This window comes from Daphnia pulex, chromosome 10, assembly GCF_021134715.1.
Source record: "Daphnia pulex isolate KAP4 chromosome 10, ASM2113471v1".
Lineage (NCBI taxonomy): Eukaryota > Metazoa > Arthropoda > Branchiopoda > Diplostraca > Daphniidae > Daphnia > Daphnia pulex.
The window spans coordinates 1947139-1964660 of NC_060026.1; the positions used below are offsets into that span (position 1 = coordinate 1947139).

The following is a 17522-nucleotide window of genomic DNA, read 5'->3' on the forward strand; positions in this document are numbered from 1 at the left end:
ATCCGGACATCACGGCCGTCTTGCAAGACGCTATAAGAGTAAAAGAAGCTTAACAATTTTACTTCCAAACAGTTTAAATTCATTTCTAACCTATTGATGCTGGTAACAGTGTCATGGCAGACGATTGCATAAGAAAATCAAGCCCATCATGAAGATAGTAATGACTGGACTTTGGGTTCGCGGTGAATGCCAACGAATAAGGAACGTGTCAGAAAATGGAAGGTCTTATTGCTCAATATTTCAGTGGACCTTGACTAACAAAAATAAATGTAATTCGCAATTCCATTTCGCTGTTCAATTTTCATTGCTATTTTTTTTTAAATAAAAAACAGCAACAGATGCTAATTGGGTTGGAAAAAGCAGAATGTAACTATCCATGATGTACTTCACGATGGCTATTATTCCATGATTATTTCGATTTGATAGCGATAATATCCCCCAAGAGTTTGACTACCGTTTCGATAAATGTGTGTGGCAGATTTTGAATTACCTTGTCTTGGTGGATTAGTCCGCTCAATGATGGCCGACTGGAAGCGCTTGAAAGACGTCATGCGCACAAGTCCGGGATTTGCCTGCACCAGCTGTCAACTGTCGGTGCTCGAGGACGGAGCATAGACCCGGGGTTGCACATCTTTTGCGTTGGGGTGAACGTAGTGACTTCTACCAGCATTCCCGTTATCATTGCTGAAACTATCATTGTTGTTCGCTCTGACTGTTTTTGTTTTTTCGATACATTTTCAACTAGGACTGGTGCATGGTCACTGCACATGCTCTGTACTGCAAATTATAAAAAAAAAATTGCAAAAATCATCCATCAACGTCACTAAATATATACAAATGCCGATTTTTACCTTGCTTTCAAACACAAGTTTGTGCCAGTTGGGAACGGACTGTATCATACCCCCTTCATGGCCTTCAATCTTGCAATAATCCCATGAGAATTTCGAAAGCACGAAGTAAATTCTTCCAAAGATGCCAACATTTTGCACCGCGGTATTTAAAGACGGTTTCCATAGCCAATTAACTGAACTTCAGCATCGCTGACAAACTCTTTAGTCGAAATCACGAATTCGGTAGTTGTTTTTGTCTTCATCCCAATGGACCACGCCAAAATGCCCCAAATGGTTTTTCACGTCTGCATTGAGTAAGGAAGAGTTAGGATCGGTAGAATAAGCCATCGTTAGCGTTTAGATCCTTTACTAGTATCTGCTCGAGCTGTCAAAAAAAAATCCAGGCTCTTCTGGTAAAATGACTGGTAAAATATATCTCCATGAGCTATAGCTTAGCGGAGTGATATGCAACTAGAAATAAATAAAATAATATTGTAAAATCATAAAATGAAAATAGACCATGAAGATTCAAAATTACCCTTATTGCACACGATGGACCGGCTTTATGTAACATAGGTGGTGAAAGATTAAGGGAAACAGGCTGTGATGCTACTTGTAGCTGAGAAGGCGTAAAAACAGGTTTTTAATTGGCAGCCAGCTTGTCCATCATCTCACCCATGCTGAAAACTTAGTACTGTAGCAGGTTTGTGAAGCCATTCCAAGTGAGAGGCCAATGCTCCAGGTCCACCAGGCACAACCAAGCCAACAAAAATGATCTTTGTGGCTAGAGGAGGCCTATATCTAATGTGTTCTGCTGCTTCACTTCCAGGAACATCTAGGGTCAGTACAAAAAAAAAACTTAGCAAACTTAGGCCTTTACGACCACGAACAGAGACAGGGATCTCACGGACTATAAACTGAAACTCTTGACTGACTTCAGACCTGGCTATAAATGACTTGTAATATAATAAATTTTAAAAAAGAACTAACTCTAATAAAAAACAATATCTAGTTTAATCTGTGGTTTAGTTAGTTAATTACCAAATGCCGTATAAAGACAATTTACACCAAAAGATTAGTAGTCAATGTGCGGAGGAATTCGGTCGGGAATAAAGCAGACGACGATGAGAATTGAGATTCGAATAAGCAGTACGCAATTCCTCCGCTAGGTGTCGATACCTCTGCTCCTAGTGATGGCGGCATTTTTGTTTGGGACTTTTTTTACACTTATAATTCGGGTATTCCCGTTATCATTCGTCCTGGGAATTGTAATTACAATACCAAGAACGACCAAAGGGCGACGGAAGACTTTACCTGGACGCCATTTGACTCGGAGCAAGACGGGACCATGGGTCAGGGGGAACCTTCTTTTATTTGAGCAGTTTCCTTCTATTTAATCCCTAAATTTATGCGTACCGTAATTATCGTTTTCAAAATAAATTCTCCAGGCGAGGCTCGAACTCGCGACCTCGGCATTACTTGTCGATGCTTAGCGTATTACATTTACTGTCGTATAAGTACCATGCGCTAACCAACTGCGCCACTGGAGATGTTTCAATGCTCTGTCGGTATCCATGAAATGGTGGTGGGTTTCTTGATTTCAACAACACAGAATTTGTTGGGGGCATATTTGAAAACAAGCAACACAAACAACTTCTAGGAATAATGTCTGTTTGAAAAAATTTGTTGCCGATCCGGATTCAACAGACGACACGGAACTTGACTTCTTGGCGCTTCTTGGCTGGAAACTGGAACGTCGGCCTCTGTTTGGATAGCTTTTCTTCTACCAAGTCAATTTCTTCATGGAGAGTGTTAAAGAAACAAGATAAGGTCGAAATAAACTAAAAGAACCAGTTTGCTTCATGATTACAACGGTGATTGTAGTTCAGATTTTAGTACACCTTTTCGAAATGGGAAATGGAAAGATATATGTTTATTCCAATTCAATTATCTTGATGTTATCTATTTTATTACAAAATATTTCTCCAGGCGAGGCTCGAACTCGCGACCTCGGCATTACTTCACATTCGCTAGCGTTTTCAATTACTGTCTTATAAGTACCATGCGCTAACCAACTGCGCCACTGGAGATGGTAAATCAAATGTCATAAAAATTACCTAATTCAAAAATTAAATGAAACTAAAGTTAAAAAGAAAATACTTTATCTCGACTACCAAAAACTAACAAATAGCAACAGATCAAAAAGGTTATATTGCAGGAGAAGGAATTTGGAAGGATCGGCCATCATGGATTTTCTCTCCCTTTCTCTTCATCGGCGTAATATCCTTTAGTGTCGATTCACATTTGACATTTCACAAAACATTTGGATGGGATTTGTTTTTGTACAGCACTTCTTACCGCTACATTTAGAGCAAGTCTGAAAAGAAAGATACAAATGAGCATTTGCGCAACAATGAAATCGAAGCAGCACATTATACGAGTCCTTTGTTTCAAGAACGACCTATTTTTGGGGTACAAAATCCATTTAGTTTAGGTAAAGTTTAGCATATGCCCATAGGAATGCCCCCTCCTATTCACCAATGATTCAGATCTTGACACATTCTTAAAAACAGACATACAATTGAATTGTTAAACGTTATCATTACTAAACACATGTTTGTATTTATTCGGTAATTTTTTTGAGAGTACTTACTTTATCTTGTGCACAGCACAAGACACTGCAAATTTTATCAACATTCAAAATGCAGGCAATGCTGAATACATCTCAACATTTTTGAAGAAGGCAATGCACAAATGGTAAAAAGGAAAATAATTGTTTAGGTCGTTAATAGTTTCATTAGTTGGCATATGGATATAAAACTTTGAGTATCTTGAAAATCACTAGCTCCCAACAGCAGGGCATGTCGCGCATTTCTTTCACTTGGTACTGTTAACTCAGGTCCATGTGTGTCATTTTCAGGTAGTATTGCAGTCACAAAACAGATTTCAACGTTGAATCCTGGTCGAGAGACAATATTTAATTAACGTGGGAACAATAAAAATGTTGAATTAAATACCTTTTCATTCATGTTATTTTGACATCGCTGTGGAGTAGGACGAAAGATTTCAAACTTGGAGGCAATTGATTTTCAAACGGGATTCGTTTCTGTCTAATGACTTGCGCACAAGAGCACGAAAGCGGAAGAACAGAGTAAATAAACGAGTCAAAATAAGGATCACGAACGAGATTGGCAAAAGGCAATGTCGAGGTTCTCCAGCTTTTAATTAAACTGATAACCGTACGTCCTGATGAAGTCGCTTGATCGAGATGGCCTCCAGCATCCAGCATCGCCTTGAAAACCGTTTTTAAATTCGAGCGCGCACAAGTCCAAACCGAACCATCAAACAAACAGTGAAACGGAGTTTTCCCATTTCTGTCGGTAATTCGGGGATCCGCTCCAGCATCCAACATTAGCTGAATGAGTTGAACAGTGGTTGAGTAAGTAGTCATGTAAGTCGACGGTCGATCAAAATTAACCACCATGTGAAGAAGGCCGAGAAAGCCGTGATTTGAGTTATAAATGCGGAAAAACGGGACAAGGCTTTCCTTAACATTTTCAATTTGCTCTTTGGTTAAGCTGGATAGCCATTTTGATAAGAGAACGTGAATTTTCTTTTGAATATCTTGCTGCCAAGTTCTGTCAATTAGTCGGAAGTGTGGCGATGCTGACGACACGTTAGTTAAAGCTGCTAACGTATACTTTACGGTTAGAACGAGATTTTTCGATGCTATTTCTCGCGTTTCCGGGTGGTCTGTCCACAATTTATCGAACAAGATTAATAATCCATAAATTGTCCTAACGAAATGCCCAACGCATTTGTGAGGAGAAGTTGAAGTGAACCCGTAAGACTGATCCAGGATGAATAGATAAATGTTGAATGCACGGCTGTTTTGCTTGTTAAAGTTATTGGAAAATAACACCAAATTTTCCAGGTGAAAAGAATTCAGGCCAGTGTCGGTTTGTCGAGTAAACGTGCGATGGCAAACGAGAAGGGCCTGAGCTTCGAGAGACTGGCGTAATACTTGCCACTCTTCTAGTCCTCTAGGTAAGGACCACTGTTGCTCCAATTGCTCCAGTTCTTCTACTGTCGTTATTTCGGCTATGTTTCCAAAAGCATTGCGTAACACTTCAGACTGTTCGCAGGGAACTTTGGGTATAGCTTGGTCACCATCTGCCGTCGCATTTCTCAGGATCAAGGCCTCTTTCCAACAACGTGGTCCACGCCAAAATCGAATTTCATTGAGCACGTTTCTTCGTTGAAATAAGTAATGTGTGTTGTTTTTTAACCTTCTCTCTACTTCTGAGAATGTTTTCTTTCAATGTTGCTTCAACGTATTGTGTGATACGTATGTCAACGTTTGTTCTCCCCCCCTTTTCTTGAGTCGAGACTAGTGTCGTCTTGCTTGCTACTCACTCACTCTCTTTTGTCTCAACAAAGAATGCAGTTCATTCTTTCTTAGCACCAAAGTATTTCAACTAAACTAAAAGGTATTGCACCATAGTTTCTAATCTCAACAGGTTATGGGCCCAGAGATTGACGTTTATTTACCACTGTCGTATTTATAATCTGTACAAGTTCCCCAGTTGAACGGAATACTCAATGACACCATTGAATGCCCAAGTTGGACGGAATACTCAATGCACCATTGAATGCCCAGTACACATTCTGGATGACAACAAATGCCCCTACATTTAATGTCGAGGGAAGATCAACAGAGCAAACACACCCACACTTGCTGTGCTATATGGTGACCGAAAAAGAGTCAAACGTCCCAAGTTGAAGAAAAAGCTAAACGAATTAAAAACAGAGTCAACGTGTACGCACTTTTACAATCTACTGAACAAACAAGAAAGAAAAATGATAGCCAAAATTTTACTTGCTGAATCCATGTTTGATCATCGCGAATCTCAAGAGTAGGCCTAATCAGGACGTGAAATGGCTCTGTTTATTGCAGCACAAACGTCGACGTCCTCACAACTCACATTCGCAAGACTTAGCCTATGTTCTTTCTCTGGTTTAAATAATCATGTTCTTGCCAATTGTCACGAGCGTAAACGCGAACAAGGTGAATCTCACGAATCTCAGCATGTAACAAACGCAAACCAAGTTCAAAAACCAAGAAATCTAAAGTAAAAATTGGATTTAGTCTAAATCAAACATTGAATTATCGTTTCTCACGCTCCGTTCAGTTTAAGGGGTTGTGTTGTTTTTTAACCTTCTCTCTACTTCTGAGAATGTTTTCTTTCAATGTTGCTTCAACGTATTGTGTGATACGTATGTCAACGTTTGTTCTCCCCCCCTTTTCTTGAGTCGAGACTAGTGTCGTCTTGCTTGCTACTCACTCACTCTCTTTTGTCTCAACAAAGAATGCAGTTCATTCTTTCTTAGCACCAAAGTATTTCAACTAAACTAAAAGGTATTGCACCATAGTTTCTAATCTCAACAATGTGTTTGTTTGAAGATGAAGGCAGTCCCTATACATTCAAGCGCAACAATCTTATCCGGCCGAGGGATCGAACTTGCCAATATTGAGTTCAAGACAAACTCTAACCATAGAGGCTCGTCACATCCAACGTCAATAAGATATTCTATCAATCTGGTAATTGGCACTTTATGGCAAATATCGCGAATGATGGCAATGTCAGGTGATAGTACGAACGGCTCTGTGACTTCTTGAAAAGTGTACGTTTCCCATGAAAAAGGACTAACGTTTTTGATAGAGGCTTTCCATGTTTTGTACAATCCAAACATTATGTGCCCTTTCAATTGGTGCACTAAGAACTCGAGCACGTCGTAAAATTCGCTTTCAATAGCCACTTTAAGACACGTATCACCTTGTTTGTTGCAGGGAGTGTCCATAAAATTTGCCATGATTGCCTTCCGTCCGTGAATCTGACGTAAGACTTTTAATTGAAGTACCGAACCTTCGCTGATGGCTTTGCAAAAGAGATCGGACGCATTAGGAGCAGCCATAAGGACAAACGAATAATGAACCACAGGAATTGAGAATGCAAACAGCACAGCAGAAAAAAGACGACTCAACAGGACTAAAGTAAATGGAATACTGGATCTATAGATAGGGGTATTTCAAAACATAAATAAAGTGGGTCAAGGCAAAAGGCTACGCAGAAAATAACCTTGGCAAGTTTTCGATACTAATCACACATTTTTCTAAGCCATCTTTAATTACATAATCACCTAGGTCTCTTGAGGGGATCGTAAAATATGACCGGATTATATCCTCTAGGGTCTCACCTGAGCATTACCGTATCAAAATGGGTTCAACGAGTTCATACCTCAGTTGGATATTACTGCAAAAAGGGCGTATTTAATTTTCTTGGAAATCGGATAATGTTTTTTAAAACTTATTTAAACTTTAACTGCTGTAAAATTTTCCAGCTTATTTTGTTATAGGTTGCTTACATCATCGAGTCATGGCTTCCTGTTTCATTTAGCCAGTCTCAGCTCGGAAGTGCGGCTCTGGGAAATGTTTGTCGCACGAATCTCACGTCCAAATCAACAGTTAGACAAACCCAAACACGTACATAACATGACCTGTGACGTTATCCGTCTTGGTAATTATAAACTTGAAATGTTTCCTCTTCAGAATCACTAATTTCCCGTTTATAGGAAGACGATGTCAAAGCGGAAGGATCTAATGCGAGCCTATATTTTTGTAGCGGCCGTTACGGAGGCCCGAGTCGGCTTTAGTTTTATCCTCGCATCCTCGACGGAAGGGTCACTCTGTAACACCCCAAACAAATCAAACCAAATCACCATGGCCGTTGCTAATCTGTTAAAGTTGGCGGTACTCTTAATCGGTTTCTTTGGATACCTGACGGGAAGTCAACAACCATCAGAAGATACTCGATCTGTTATCCACAATTACAGAAACAAACGAAGCATTTACCTAAACTCTAAAGCCCCAATTCTAATAGGTAACTTGAGTAAAAATTGGAATTTAAAATTTGATTCTGCTTTACTGGTCATTTACGATTTACAGCTGCCTTTATTACGATTCCCATTTCTGTGGCTCTTCCGGCTCTAAAAGGCCGTAGCGCCCGATCGCAAACCAATTACAATGTGACCCAAGTTCCTTATTCTTACGACGACCCGAAATTCGCACCCCAACTGCAGAAAATCGACGTCTACATGGACTATCTTGAGGTACGATCGACATTTCTTTTTACGCGTTATCATTCTAAATTTTAAATGGTTTTTCTGATTGCGGGCGGATGCAGATTCCGGATGACATGTGCCGACAGCGTTTTATCTGCGAAGTCGCTTCATCTCCCACTGCCTATTCTCCTCTGTACAACGTCTTTGAAAAACAATTGAGGTAATTCACGTTTTTCGGAAATGTCTGGGAATGGTCCCAGTTAAAATCTTGGCTGTTCTAACGAAATTCCGGGTTAAACTGGTGTTAACTTAACTCAGTCTAACTGTATTCGGACGTGCCTGACGCTTCGTTAATTATTGTTACGGGGAGTGGCTTCTTCCGTAGGTCACTGCCGGTCTTTGATACTTTCCTATTAACCTTTCAATTGTGATTTCAATCAGCACCCAGTTGGAGGTAAAGAAATCCTACTCTAGCCGCTACTTCCGCTACTTCAACGCCCTGCAGGAAGGCAAAAGGTCGGCGACTGAACACGCGGACGATAAAAGCGCCGGTTGTCGGGTACTGTACGGTACGTGTCCCAACGACATTGAAGAAATGATCAATATGGACGTGTTGCACATCATGCAATTCTTGAAGCAAAAATTCAAAATCGAGTTTGCTGACACAACGGCCTAATAATTTTTGAAGTTAATTTCAACCTATTTATTTATTTATTTATTTGTGTTATTGCTGTTATCTCTTGCCTGCTATTTACACGCTTATTAGCCAATAATACATCGGTAAATATACCAACTTCCAACACCATTACATTTTGGGAAAAGAAGAGGAAGACGATAAGCTTTGTAAATTACCATAGATGATGTGAAGGTTGTCGAGTTCGCTGGATGTCACAAATGCTCCGACATTTCCGTAAACCTAACGGCGATAGTAGGTCATGATGACGACACCAGGGCGGACAACCGGAAATGATGTACACGAAAAACAGTCCAACACAATAGGCGATATGATAACAAACTGGAAAATATGTTCAAGAATAAGGTTCGCCAACTTTTCTCGGGTGTAAAATTTTGACCAACATACGTACTGTAATTTTGGAGATGAATGGATCTATAACGTCGCTTGATGCTGCTTCATTCTTTTGGAGATAAGTAAACTGTCTGTAACGGAACTTTTAACTGCAATTGGAGAAAATAAAGACCACCAGCTCCGATATCGGTTGATTTTCCTTCGTGTTCTTCATCTCCGTATTTCTTGGCTGTCTCTCTAAAATGGGTTTTAGGCTGATGCTGACGTAATCGTACAATCAAATTATGGAAGTATTTCACATGCTCTTGCATACTGAATAGGCAAGTGAGGTATCGACAGCGATTCTTAGCTGTTGTTCAACATGTCGTTTCCTCTTTGCTTATATACTACCAGACTGATAGTTAACTATTTCCAATAAGGAGGGAAGGAAAGGGGTATTTCATGAACGTTCAAAAGGTACAAGTTGGCGGACAATAAAACAATCTGTATTTTCTCTGGGATTTCCCTTCACTTAAATGTCACACGATTAAATTCTAGACATGGTTCGCGGTTATCAATTGATAGTACAGCTAATTGTTCCTTTCACCAGTTGATTATCTCAATCGGCACTACTAATCAGTCGTTCAAGGAACGAAAAAATTGCCGTTATAATTTTCTATTTTCCAATCGATATGTACGGTAAATTCATTTAACACTTTTGAAAGTTTTTTTTTGCTTGTTTTTAAAATGGGAATACTCAGCGCATTTCTACAGCTAAACACGTTCATAACATGACCTGTGACGTTATCCGTCATGGTAATTACTGTATAAACTTCTATGTTTGACCGAAGAGGGCCCTCCAGAATCCCTAATTTCCCATTTAAAGGAAGACGATGCCAAAGCGGAAGGATCTAATGTGAGCCTATATGTAGCAGCCGTTACGGAGGCCCGAGTCTGCTTTAGTTTTATCCTCGCATCCTCGGCGGACGGGTCACTCTGTAACACCCCAAACAAATCAAACCAAATCACCATGGCCGTTGCTAATCTGTTAAAGTTGGCGGTACTCTTAATCAGTTTCTTTGGATACCTGACGGGAAGTCAACAACCATCAGAAGATACTCCATCTGCTGTCCACAATTACAGAAACAAACGAAGCATTTACCTGAACTCCAAAGCCCCAATTCTAATCGGTAACTTGAGTAAAAATTGGAATTTTAAATTTGACTCTGCTTTAATGGTCATTTACGATTTACAGCTGCCTATATTACGATTCCCATTTCGGTGGCTCTTCCGGCTCTAAAAGGCCGTAGCGCCCGATCGCAAACCGATTACAATGTGACCCAAGTTCCTTATTCTTACGACGACCCGAAATTCGCACCCCAACTGCAAAAAATCGACGTCTACATGGACTACCTTGAGGTACGATCGACATTTCTTTTTACGTTATCGTTCTAAATTTTAAATGGTTTTTTCTGATTGCGGGCGGATGCAGATTCCGGATGACATGTGCCGACAGCGTTTTATCTGCGAAGTCGCTTCATCTCCCACTGCCTATTCTCCTCTGTACAACGTCTTTAAAAAACAATTGAGGTAATTCACGTTTTTCGGAAATGTCTGGGAATGGTCACAGTTAAAAGCTTGGCTGTTCTAACGAAATTCCGGCTAAAACTGGCGTTAACTGTATTCGGACGTGCCTGACGCTTCGTTAATTATTGTTACGGGGAGTGGCTTCTTTCGTAGGTCACTGCCGGTCTTTGATCCTTTCCTATTATTACCTTTCAAGGCTAAAGAGTAACGTGATTTCATTTGTAATTTCAATCAGCTTCGAGTTGGAGGTAAAGAAATCCTACTCTAGTCGCTACTTCCGCTACTTCAACGCCCTGCAGGAAGGCAAAAGGTCGGCGACTGAACACGCGGACGATAAAAGCGCCGGTTGTCGGATACTGTACGGCACGTGTCCCAACGACATTGAAGAAATGATCAATATGGACGTGTTGCACATCATGCAATTCTTGACGCAAAAATTCAAAATCGAGTTCGCTGACACAACGGCCTAATAATTTCCCGAGTTAATTTTCACCCTATTTATTATATTTATTTGTGTTATTGCTGTTATCTCTTGCCTGCTATTTACACGCTTATTAGCCAATAATACATCGGTAAATATACCAACATCACTACATTTGGGGGAAAGAGGAGAAAGACGATAAACTTGTCAATTACCATGGATGATGTGAAGGTTGTCGAGTTCGCTGGATGTCACAAATGCTCCGACATTTCCGTAAACCTGACGGGAGTGTAGGTCATGATGAGAAGACGAGGGCGGACAACCGAAAATGATGCACACGAAAACAGTCCAACACAGTAGGCGATATGATAACAAACTGGAAAATATGTTCAAGAATAAGGTTCGCTCGATTTTTCTCGGGTGTAAAATTTTGACCAACATACGTACTGTAATTTTGGAGATGAATGGATCTATAACGTCGCTTGATGCTGCTTCACTCTTTTGGAGACAAGTAAACTGTCTGTAACGGAACTTTTAACTGCAATTGGAGAGAATAAAGACCACCAGCTCCGAAATCGGCGAATTTTCCTTCGTGTTCTTTATCTCTGTACTTCTCGCCCGTCTCTCTGAAATAGGTTTTATGCTGATGCTGACGCAATCCTACAATCAAACTATGGAAGTATCCAGTCAAAAGATCACTTTGTCCTGAAAAAAAAAAATAAAGAAATTGATTTAATTTTACACGTGGGTAAAACCAAAAAACATGATTTTTAAATAAAGATGAAATCGTAAAAGGCACTCACCTATCGAATTTCCATTTCCCTTTAGTACATTTGCTGCAGCACTCTGATGAATCAGTATTATCATCAGCGATAATCGCATAAACAGCATCTTTAGATTGTCACCTGTTCAGCTTGAAATAAATTACGTACAATGTTAGTGCACTCGATCAATTTTGCAAGAAAATTTTCGCAGTGGAAAATTTAAGACTTAATTTATTCGGGACCAACTATTTCAACTGCTCTTGCATACTGAATAGGCATGTGAGGTATCGATAGCGATTCTTAACTGTTGTTCAACATGTCGTTTCCTCTTTGCTTATATACTACCAGACTGATAGTTGACTATTTTCCAATAAGGAGGGAAGGAAAGGGGAATTTCATGAACGTTCAAAAGGTACAAGTTGGCGGACAATAAAACAATCTGTATTTTCTCTGGGATTTTCCTGCACTTAAATGAGGCACAATTAGGACAAGCTGGTTCGCGGTTACCAATTGATAGTACAGCTAATTGTTCCTTTCACCAGTTGATTAGCTCACTCGGCACTACTAATCAGTCGTTCAAGGAACGAAAAAATTGTTGTTATAATTTTCTATTTTCCAATCGATATGTAGGGTAAATTCTTTAAACACTTTTGAAAGTTTTTTTGTTGGCTTATTTTTAAAAAAAGGGAATACCCAGCGCTTTCCTAGATCGAATACTGGCCTCCAGCGTCGAATAAAATAATAACATATGTAGCTTAGTTAATAAAAAAGAAAATTATCGAGACGTCAAAGCTGTTTGAAATTGACATGCTGTACATTTTCCCAAAAGATAATCGCTTATTCTGTTTCAAAATGTTCCTTGCATAGAGATCCCACAAAATGTTTAGCCTGATTCATCATTGTCGATAAAGTTTGTTAACTACTTTGCGAAATCTGTAATGACATCTTTCTATCAATTGCCTTACCTTGTACTTAAGTGTACTAAAATAAGTTGACTCCTGTATATAAGCTGACTGAGAAAGCAAACACTGACTGTGTTGAAAAGTTCAGAAGAAGCTGCTTTTATACTGGACACGCTCATCTGCTCATGATGGAGATGGTCAGAGACCAAGAGTTAATGGGATGGAAATGAAAGTCAAATGGACATGTGTGACGGTTAAATTCAGTCTCTAGTAAATATTTTTATCCGTCAAGTGTGAACTTTAACTTTCGCTATATTTTTACATGAAATATTACTAGTGTTTCTTACTTTACGCTACATTCTACGATTTTACGACCTTTACAAGGAATATCAGACACCCCATTCTAATATGTTAAATGACCAATGTGCGATGAAATTTCATTCAGCTGGAAGATAATAATGAAACCAAGCTTATTGTGATTCCATTGAAGTGCTAATTGAATTAGGTTAACGCATTAAAGTAACGCGCCGACTGCTGATAACTTTTAGAAAACTGTAGAGAGCGTACAAAACATTTAGAAAAAGTGAGACATTCAGTTTCTCGTAGGGAAAAGAAGGGGACAGGGTCTTCCCCTTGTCTGAGTCAGCCAAGCTCATCATCTCAATCATGTTATTAGTCTCGGAAGCAAATCGGGCCGGTCACTGAATCTTGATCGAGACAACGGCGAGTCGCAGAATTTTATAGCAAACAATAAAACTCACATAACTACAAGAAAATCGGTTTTCCTAGCCTCGTAATTTAATTGCTCCAAGCTATAGCCTCTTCCAGTCAGTTGTTACTTGTTAGTAGTAAACGGTAGTTAAACATATCTAGCCGATACATGCTATACTTGTGGCGGCTTTGGAAACTTTTTCTTTGTTACTCGTCATTATTTACAAATAATAGATTTGAAACTCTCACTTTTAACAAGACTACCTGCAGTGTTAGCCTCATCTATTTAAGCCTACAAAAAGATTTTTCAGCGAACTTGCTATGCAATCAAAATTTCACCATTCATAGAAAACTGGGTGAATTACGAAGGGTTTTTCTACAGGTTTTTCCCCCCGTCTGGATTCAAACAATTAAAAGGGAAAGGGTTGGTTCTTGGTTCGTCACGATGATACGTGGAATGATTTCGTACGCTAGATCCTTCGTACTTACGATTTATTAGGCTACTAAAAAAAGTTGAATCGTCACATACCTTCAGCTGACTTTCATTTCCATCCCATTGAGTCGTGGTCTTTGATTCTCCACCAGGAGCAGAGTGTGTCCAGTATAAAAGCGGCTCGGGGCTTATCATTTAAGCACAGTCAGTGTTCGCTTTTCACAGCAACTATAGTTTGTACAAAAGTAAACTTATTTTAGTACACTCTAAGGTAACACATATAGTTCCATCTTATATTAAGCGAATCAAAAATTACTAATTCAATTTAATCTAATAGATTATCGATATGAATTCCATTACCTATTTTCTGATGTTTTTGCTGGTCCTAGTCTCTGACATTGAAGCAACTAAAGGAAAAGGTAAGTAGTCAAATAATTTAATTAATAAGTTAATCAAACAAGTTAACTAAAAATCTCTGAAAAGGTGGTGGTGGCTATGGAGGTGGTGGCTTTGGAGGTATGAGCTATGGAGGAGGAGGAGGAGGTTTCGGAGCTGCTCCTCAGCAAGTAATTTACGTACCTGCTCCTCAACCAGTGTTCTATCACGTCCCAGCACCAAGACCAGTTTCTATTCCGGCTCCTTCTTATGGAGGTAGTCAAGGGGGATATGGCGGAAGTCAAGGGGGATATGGCGGAAGTCAAGGAGGATATGGCGGAAGTCAAGGGGGATACGGCGGAAGTCAAGGGGGATACGGCGGAAGTCAAGGAGGTCACGGTGGGGGCCAAGGTGGATACGCTCCTCCCGTTAGCAGCGGATATGGCGGTTCTTCAGCCGGCGCACCAGTTCACGTGCACGTTCATTCAGCACCGACCACAGTTTCATCGTCTTATCAATCAGCCCCGATCGCCCCATCTTACCAGCCAATTCCAGTAGCTTCTTACGGAGGAGGACATGGGGGCGGCCAATCCGGTGGATACCAAGGATCAGCAGGTTATGGTTCTGCTCCAATTTCATCTTACCATCAGGCGCCATCTGTGGACTCATACGGCCCTCCTCCTCAATCAGGAGGTTACTAAGAGATTCTTCTCTGCATACTAGTTGATAAGATCCTCATCTATAGGAATATTTCAAAGAGAGACAAATATATAGCAATATTATGATCATCCACATCTCCTCTCACTTCATGTAAAACTGAAAGATTAAATATACTGCATGTTTAAAATCTCAAATGATGACTGTGAATAGTTTAAGTTTAATCTAATGACTTTCGTACGAAATTATCAAATGTAATACCGATATTAAGAGGGAACTCCACACTCGGCGAAATAAGCATGGGAAGAACTCAATCTTGTTGACAAAAACACTTGTACAAATTTTGAGATCAGTCTTGAATACATACACACCTAAGGAGAAAATCCTCTTACATTTGTTAATTTCACACAATACGATGAAGTTTCTAAAATAAATCCTCGTTATCTCTAGGGATTTTCAAAGCTACAGTCAGCATATCGCGTAGTCTTAGTACATAGTCCTTCACATTCACAACTTAACCTACACTTGGCAATAAGCTTGACGTTACATAAAACATTCTTCGCTATAAAAAATTATTTTAGATTTTTATATTAATGAGATTGCGGAAAATTACGGTTTTCAAGAATCTAGGCATTTAAGTTTAACTAACTATTTTAATATGTCAACGCGCTTGTCGCTGTGAAAACCTTGTTATTTATAAAGAAATTTGTTGATGGAGAAATAATCGATCTGTTAGTCTTGACAGCCTATTTGCTAACGTCCGGAACCCCTCCATTCTTGTAGCCTTTCGTCGATGTTAGTCTATTGTATATGAACGGCAAAGGAAAACTTGAAAGGAATGGACCCATTTCCCGAGCTTATGCGCAATACAATCACTTTCCGACATCCCTAGACATATTGATCGGAATTCTCGCAACTGTTAAGAGCATAACAGTTCGTATTAAATGGTTCCCCTTCATAATCGATCCTTGGAAAGAAAGAAAAAAAAACTTTTTCATTATATGCGACGTGTAGGCAGAACACTTTCAAATATTAAAAAGAAGGTGGAAGAATACATGCATTTCAATAAGGGGCAAATAAGAAACCTCGGTATCGTTCTTTCTTACTTACAGATTCCTATAGTTCATCTTGCAAAAGGATTTTTCCTGTATTAAATTTTTGTTGTTATTTCAATTAACAATACATCCGTGTTTCCTCAAAAGTTAAATGTAGTATAAATCAAGGTCGGGTTTTTCCAAAACATTACTCAGCGGGGAGAAATTTAAAGTAGGAACGGTGGTTGCGTTTAAGCCAATCCCGAAAGGAAACTGTTCTTCCCTGCAGGATTAATATTAGGATTAGTAAAGATCAATGATGTCCAAAGTTTAATCTTACCAAACAATGGCTTTTCCGAACAAATAAAATGTTGCAGTTCGTTTCCACCGACTCGAGGCGTAAACAAAGACGTCACTTCAGACAACAACAGAGTGCGAAGAGTTCTTGGACAGGATGGTTCCAGTGCAATGTTTTCAATTTCGTCTCTGAGTTCACTCAAAACGATCCGAGTAAAGGGATTTAGTTTTGAATGAAAACGCATAGTCAAGAATTTGTGATACCAAAAGATGGTAAACAAGGTCAATTCAATATCGCTGAAATTTTAAATTGTTTTCATTATAGTTGAACAAAATTGTGTGTACATTATTGAAACTATCTTTTACCGAAATGTCCAACCCTGAAGATGAAATGGAATAAGAGCAAGTATCAATATTTCTGTGACGGCAATTATCCTCAATAACGCAATGCTCTGTGATTCCACAAATGATGTGATCCTCCCTATTAAGCCAGATTCATCCATCTGTGATGCAAAACACATAGTATACTGAATGGACCAATGGAAAAATTTCAAACATTATTACCTTGTCAAACCAAGGGTGATTAGCAACCTGTAGAAAAGAAAACAAAAAAATTGGCAGCCACACATCTAAAAAAAAAGCCGAATAATTACTTATGTTAAGTGAATATTACAGTGATGATGTTGTTATAAGACAAAACTTACATGGGAGTGGAGGGTAATGAAACAAAATCACGGAATATAGGGCGTTGTGAAAACGGTCATCTCGCAACATCCTTGTCAGGTATTGAGTTTCTGTACAAGACAATCGTAGTTGTACGCAAATAAAACTTGCTGCAGAGTTAGCCAGCAATATTTTGTAATACAAGTCTCCGAATATAGGCCTGTGCAGAAAAATATACCATTACTGAACTGACATCATTTTGCTTTGTTAGACAACTATACCAAGGGAGCATGTAGAATAAGACAAGGAGAATGATTTTCAATCGAGCTAACCACAAAGAAACTTCCACTTTGAAATTTTTACTAGGCGCCATTTTTGCATTAGCAGGGTGACCATGTGGGATTCCTCTATCCAAAACGTTATCACTGCCAAAACGATGGTTTCCATTTTTATTCTCACTCATTTTTCTTCAGTACATCAAACGAAAGAATACAAAGCAAAGGCTGTAACTGTTTAAGGAGCGATTTGCCCTGACAAAATGAAAAAACTTAACGAAATAGGGAAAAGAATTAAGCATGGCATGCAGCATGCTCTTGTTGGCTTGGCTGTGATGCTTCCTTCCCTTTAGCACAGCCTTTAGGCGCTTTAGGCTTTTCGAAACTGCCAACAGCGCCTCACAGCTGCAACGTCCAACTTTCAAACTACCAGTTTCTTTCAAAA

The 17522-nt window shown here is 39.4% G+C and overlaps 5 protein-coding genes, 1 long non-coding RNA gene and 2 other non-coding genes across 8 annotated transcripts; 3 read left to right on the forward strand and 5 right to left on the reverse strand.

The window, feature by feature from the left end:
• Positions 1 to 350: 350 nt before the first annotated feature.
• On the reverse strand, positions 351 to 1941 carry LOC124206249. The gene is made up of 5 exons (XR_006879653.1): positions 1872 to 1941; positions 1369 to 1665; positions 1201 to 1301; positions 852 to 1135; positions 351 to 777 (listed from the first exon to the last, which is right to left on the reverse strand). It is a non-coding gene; the product is annotated as an uncharacterized LOC124206249 (long non-coding RNA).
• A 329-nt stretch (positions 1942 to 2270) lies between these two features.
• On the reverse strand, positions 2271 to 2380 carry Trnai-uau. Its single transcript has 2 exons — positions 2343 to 2380; positions 2271 to 2306 (listed from the first exon to the last, which is right to left on the reverse strand). It is a non-coding gene; the product is annotated as a tRNA-Ile (tRNA).
• Positions 2381 to 2811: 431 nt separating this feature from the next.
• On the reverse strand, positions 2812 to 2920 carry Trnai-uau. The gene is made up of 2 exons: positions 2883 to 2920; positions 2812 to 2847 (listed from the first exon to the last, which is right to left on the reverse strand). It is a non-coding gene; the product is annotated as a tRNA-Ile (tRNA).
• Positions 2921 to 3022: 102 nt separating this feature from the next.
• Positions 3023 to 7468, reverse strand: LOC124206251. The gene is made up of 2 exons (XM_046603967.1): positions 6281 to 7468; positions 3023 to 5102 (listed from the first exon to the last, which is right to left on the reverse strand). Exons 1-2 carry the CDS (start codon positions 6804 to 6806, stop codon positions 3856 to 3858), a joined length of 1773 nt encoding a protein of 590 aa, XP_046459923.1. The 5' UTR covers positions 6807 to 7468; the 3' UTR covers positions 3023 to 3855.
• A 66-nt stretch (positions 7469 to 7534) lies between these two features.
• Positions 7535 to 8176, forward strand: LOC124206256. Its single transcript, XM_046603973.1, has 3 exons — positions 7535 to 7771; positions 7837 to 8000; positions 8075 to 8176. The coding sequence occupies exons 1-3, from the start codon at positions 7612 to 7614 to the stop codon at positions 8174 to 8176; spliced, it is 426 nt and encodes a 141-aa protein (XP_046459929.1). The 5' UTR covers positions 7535 to 7611.
• A 1706-nt stretch (positions 8177 to 9882) lies between these two features.
• On the forward strand, positions 9883 to 11130 carry LOC124206255. Its single transcript, XM_046603972.1, has 4 exons — positions 9883 to 10148; positions 10214 to 10377; positions 10451 to 10548; positions 10781 to 11130. Exons 1-4 carry the CDS (start codon positions 9989 to 9991, stop codon positions 11013 to 11015), a joined length of 657 nt encoding a protein of 218 aa, XP_046459928.1. The 5' UTR covers positions 9883 to 9988; the 3' UTR covers positions 11016 to 11130.
• A 2831-nt stretch (positions 11131 to 13961) lies between these two features.
• LOC124206254 (glycine-rich RNA-binding protein 3, mitochondrial-like) lies at positions 13962 to 15005 on the forward strand. The gene is made up of 3 exons (XM_046603971.1): positions 13962 to 14047; positions 14114 to 14195; positions 14260 to 15005. The coding sequence occupies exons 2-3, from the start codon at positions 14123 to 14125 to the stop codon at positions 14850 to 14852; spliced, it is 666 nt and encodes a 221-aa protein (XP_046459927.1). The 5' UTR covers positions 13962 to 14047; positions 14114 to 14122; the 3' UTR covers positions 14853 to 15005.
• A 931-nt stretch (positions 15006 to 15936) lies between these two features.
• LOC124206253 (transmembrane protein 33-like) lies at positions 15937 to 17459 on the reverse strand. The gene is made up of 6 exons (XM_046603970.1): positions 17084 to 17459; positions 16844 to 17022; positions 16704 to 16768; positions 16506 to 16642; positions 16183 to 16436; positions 15937 to 16125 (listed from the first exon to the last, which is right to left on the reverse strand). Exons 1-6 carry the CDS (start codon positions 17263 to 17265, stop codon positions 16094 to 16096), a joined length of 849 nt encoding a protein of 282 aa, XP_046459926.1. The 5' UTR covers positions 17266 to 17459; the 3' UTR covers positions 15937 to 16093.
• Positions 17460 to 17522: the final 63 nt, after the last annotated feature.

Excerpts from the sequence above, each read along its gene's own strand:
- LOC124206251 (XM_046603967.1), bottom strand. The coding sequence starts at position 6,806 with ATGGCTGCTCCTAATGCGTCCGATCTCTTTTGCAAAGCCATCAGCGAA. Across the intron at positions 5,103-6,280 it reads CTTCATCTTCAAACAAACAC|ATTACTTATTTCAACGAAGA; the intron begins ATTGTTGAGATT and ends AAAACAACACAC.
- LOC124206256 (XM_046603973.1), top strand. The coding sequence starts at position 7,612 with ATGGCCGTTGCTAATCTGTTAAAGTTGGCGGTACTCTTAATCGGTTTC. Across the intron at positions 7,772-7,836 it reads TAAAGCCCCAATTCTAATAG|CTGCCTTTATTACGATTCCC; the intron begins GTAACTTGAGTA and ends TACGATTTACAG. Across the intron at positions 8,001-8,074 it reads TCTACATGGACTATCTTGAG|ATTCCGGATGACATGTGCCG; the intron begins GTACGATCGACA and ends GGGCGGATGCAG.
- LOC124206255 (XM_046603972.1), top strand. The coding sequence starts at position 9,989 with ATGGCCGTTGCTAATCTGTTAAAGTTGGCGGTACTCTTAATCAGTTTC. Across the intron at positions 10,149-10,213 it reads CAAAGCCCCAATTCTAATCG|CTGCCTATATTACGATTCCC; the intron begins GTAACTTGAGTA and ends TACGATTTACAG. Across the intron at positions 10,378-10,450 it reads TCTACATGGACTACCTTGAG|ATTCCGGATGACATGTGCCG; the intron begins GTACGATCGACA and ends GGGCGGATGCAG.
- LOC124206254 (XM_046603971.1), top strand. The coding sequence starts at position 14,123 with ATGAATTCCATTACCTATTTTCTGATGTTTTTGCTGGTCCTAGTCTCT. Across the intron at positions 14,196-14,259 it reads TGAAGCAACTAAAGGAAAAG|GTGGTGGTGGCTATGGAGGT; the intron begins GTAAGTAGTCAA and ends ATCTCTGAAAAG.
- LOC124206253 (XM_046603970.1), bottom strand. The coding sequence starts at position 17,265 with ATGAGTGAGAATAAAAATGGAAACCATCGTTTTGGCAGTGATAACGTT. Across the intron at positions 17,023-17,083 it reads TTATTCTACATGCTCCCTTG|GCCTATATTCGGAGACTTGT; the intron begins GTATAGTTGTCT and ends TTTTCTGCACAG. Across the intron at positions 16,643-16,703 it reads ATCACCCTTGGTTTGACAAG|ATGGATGAATCTGGCTTAAT; the intron begins GTAATAATGTTT and ends TTTGCATCACAG.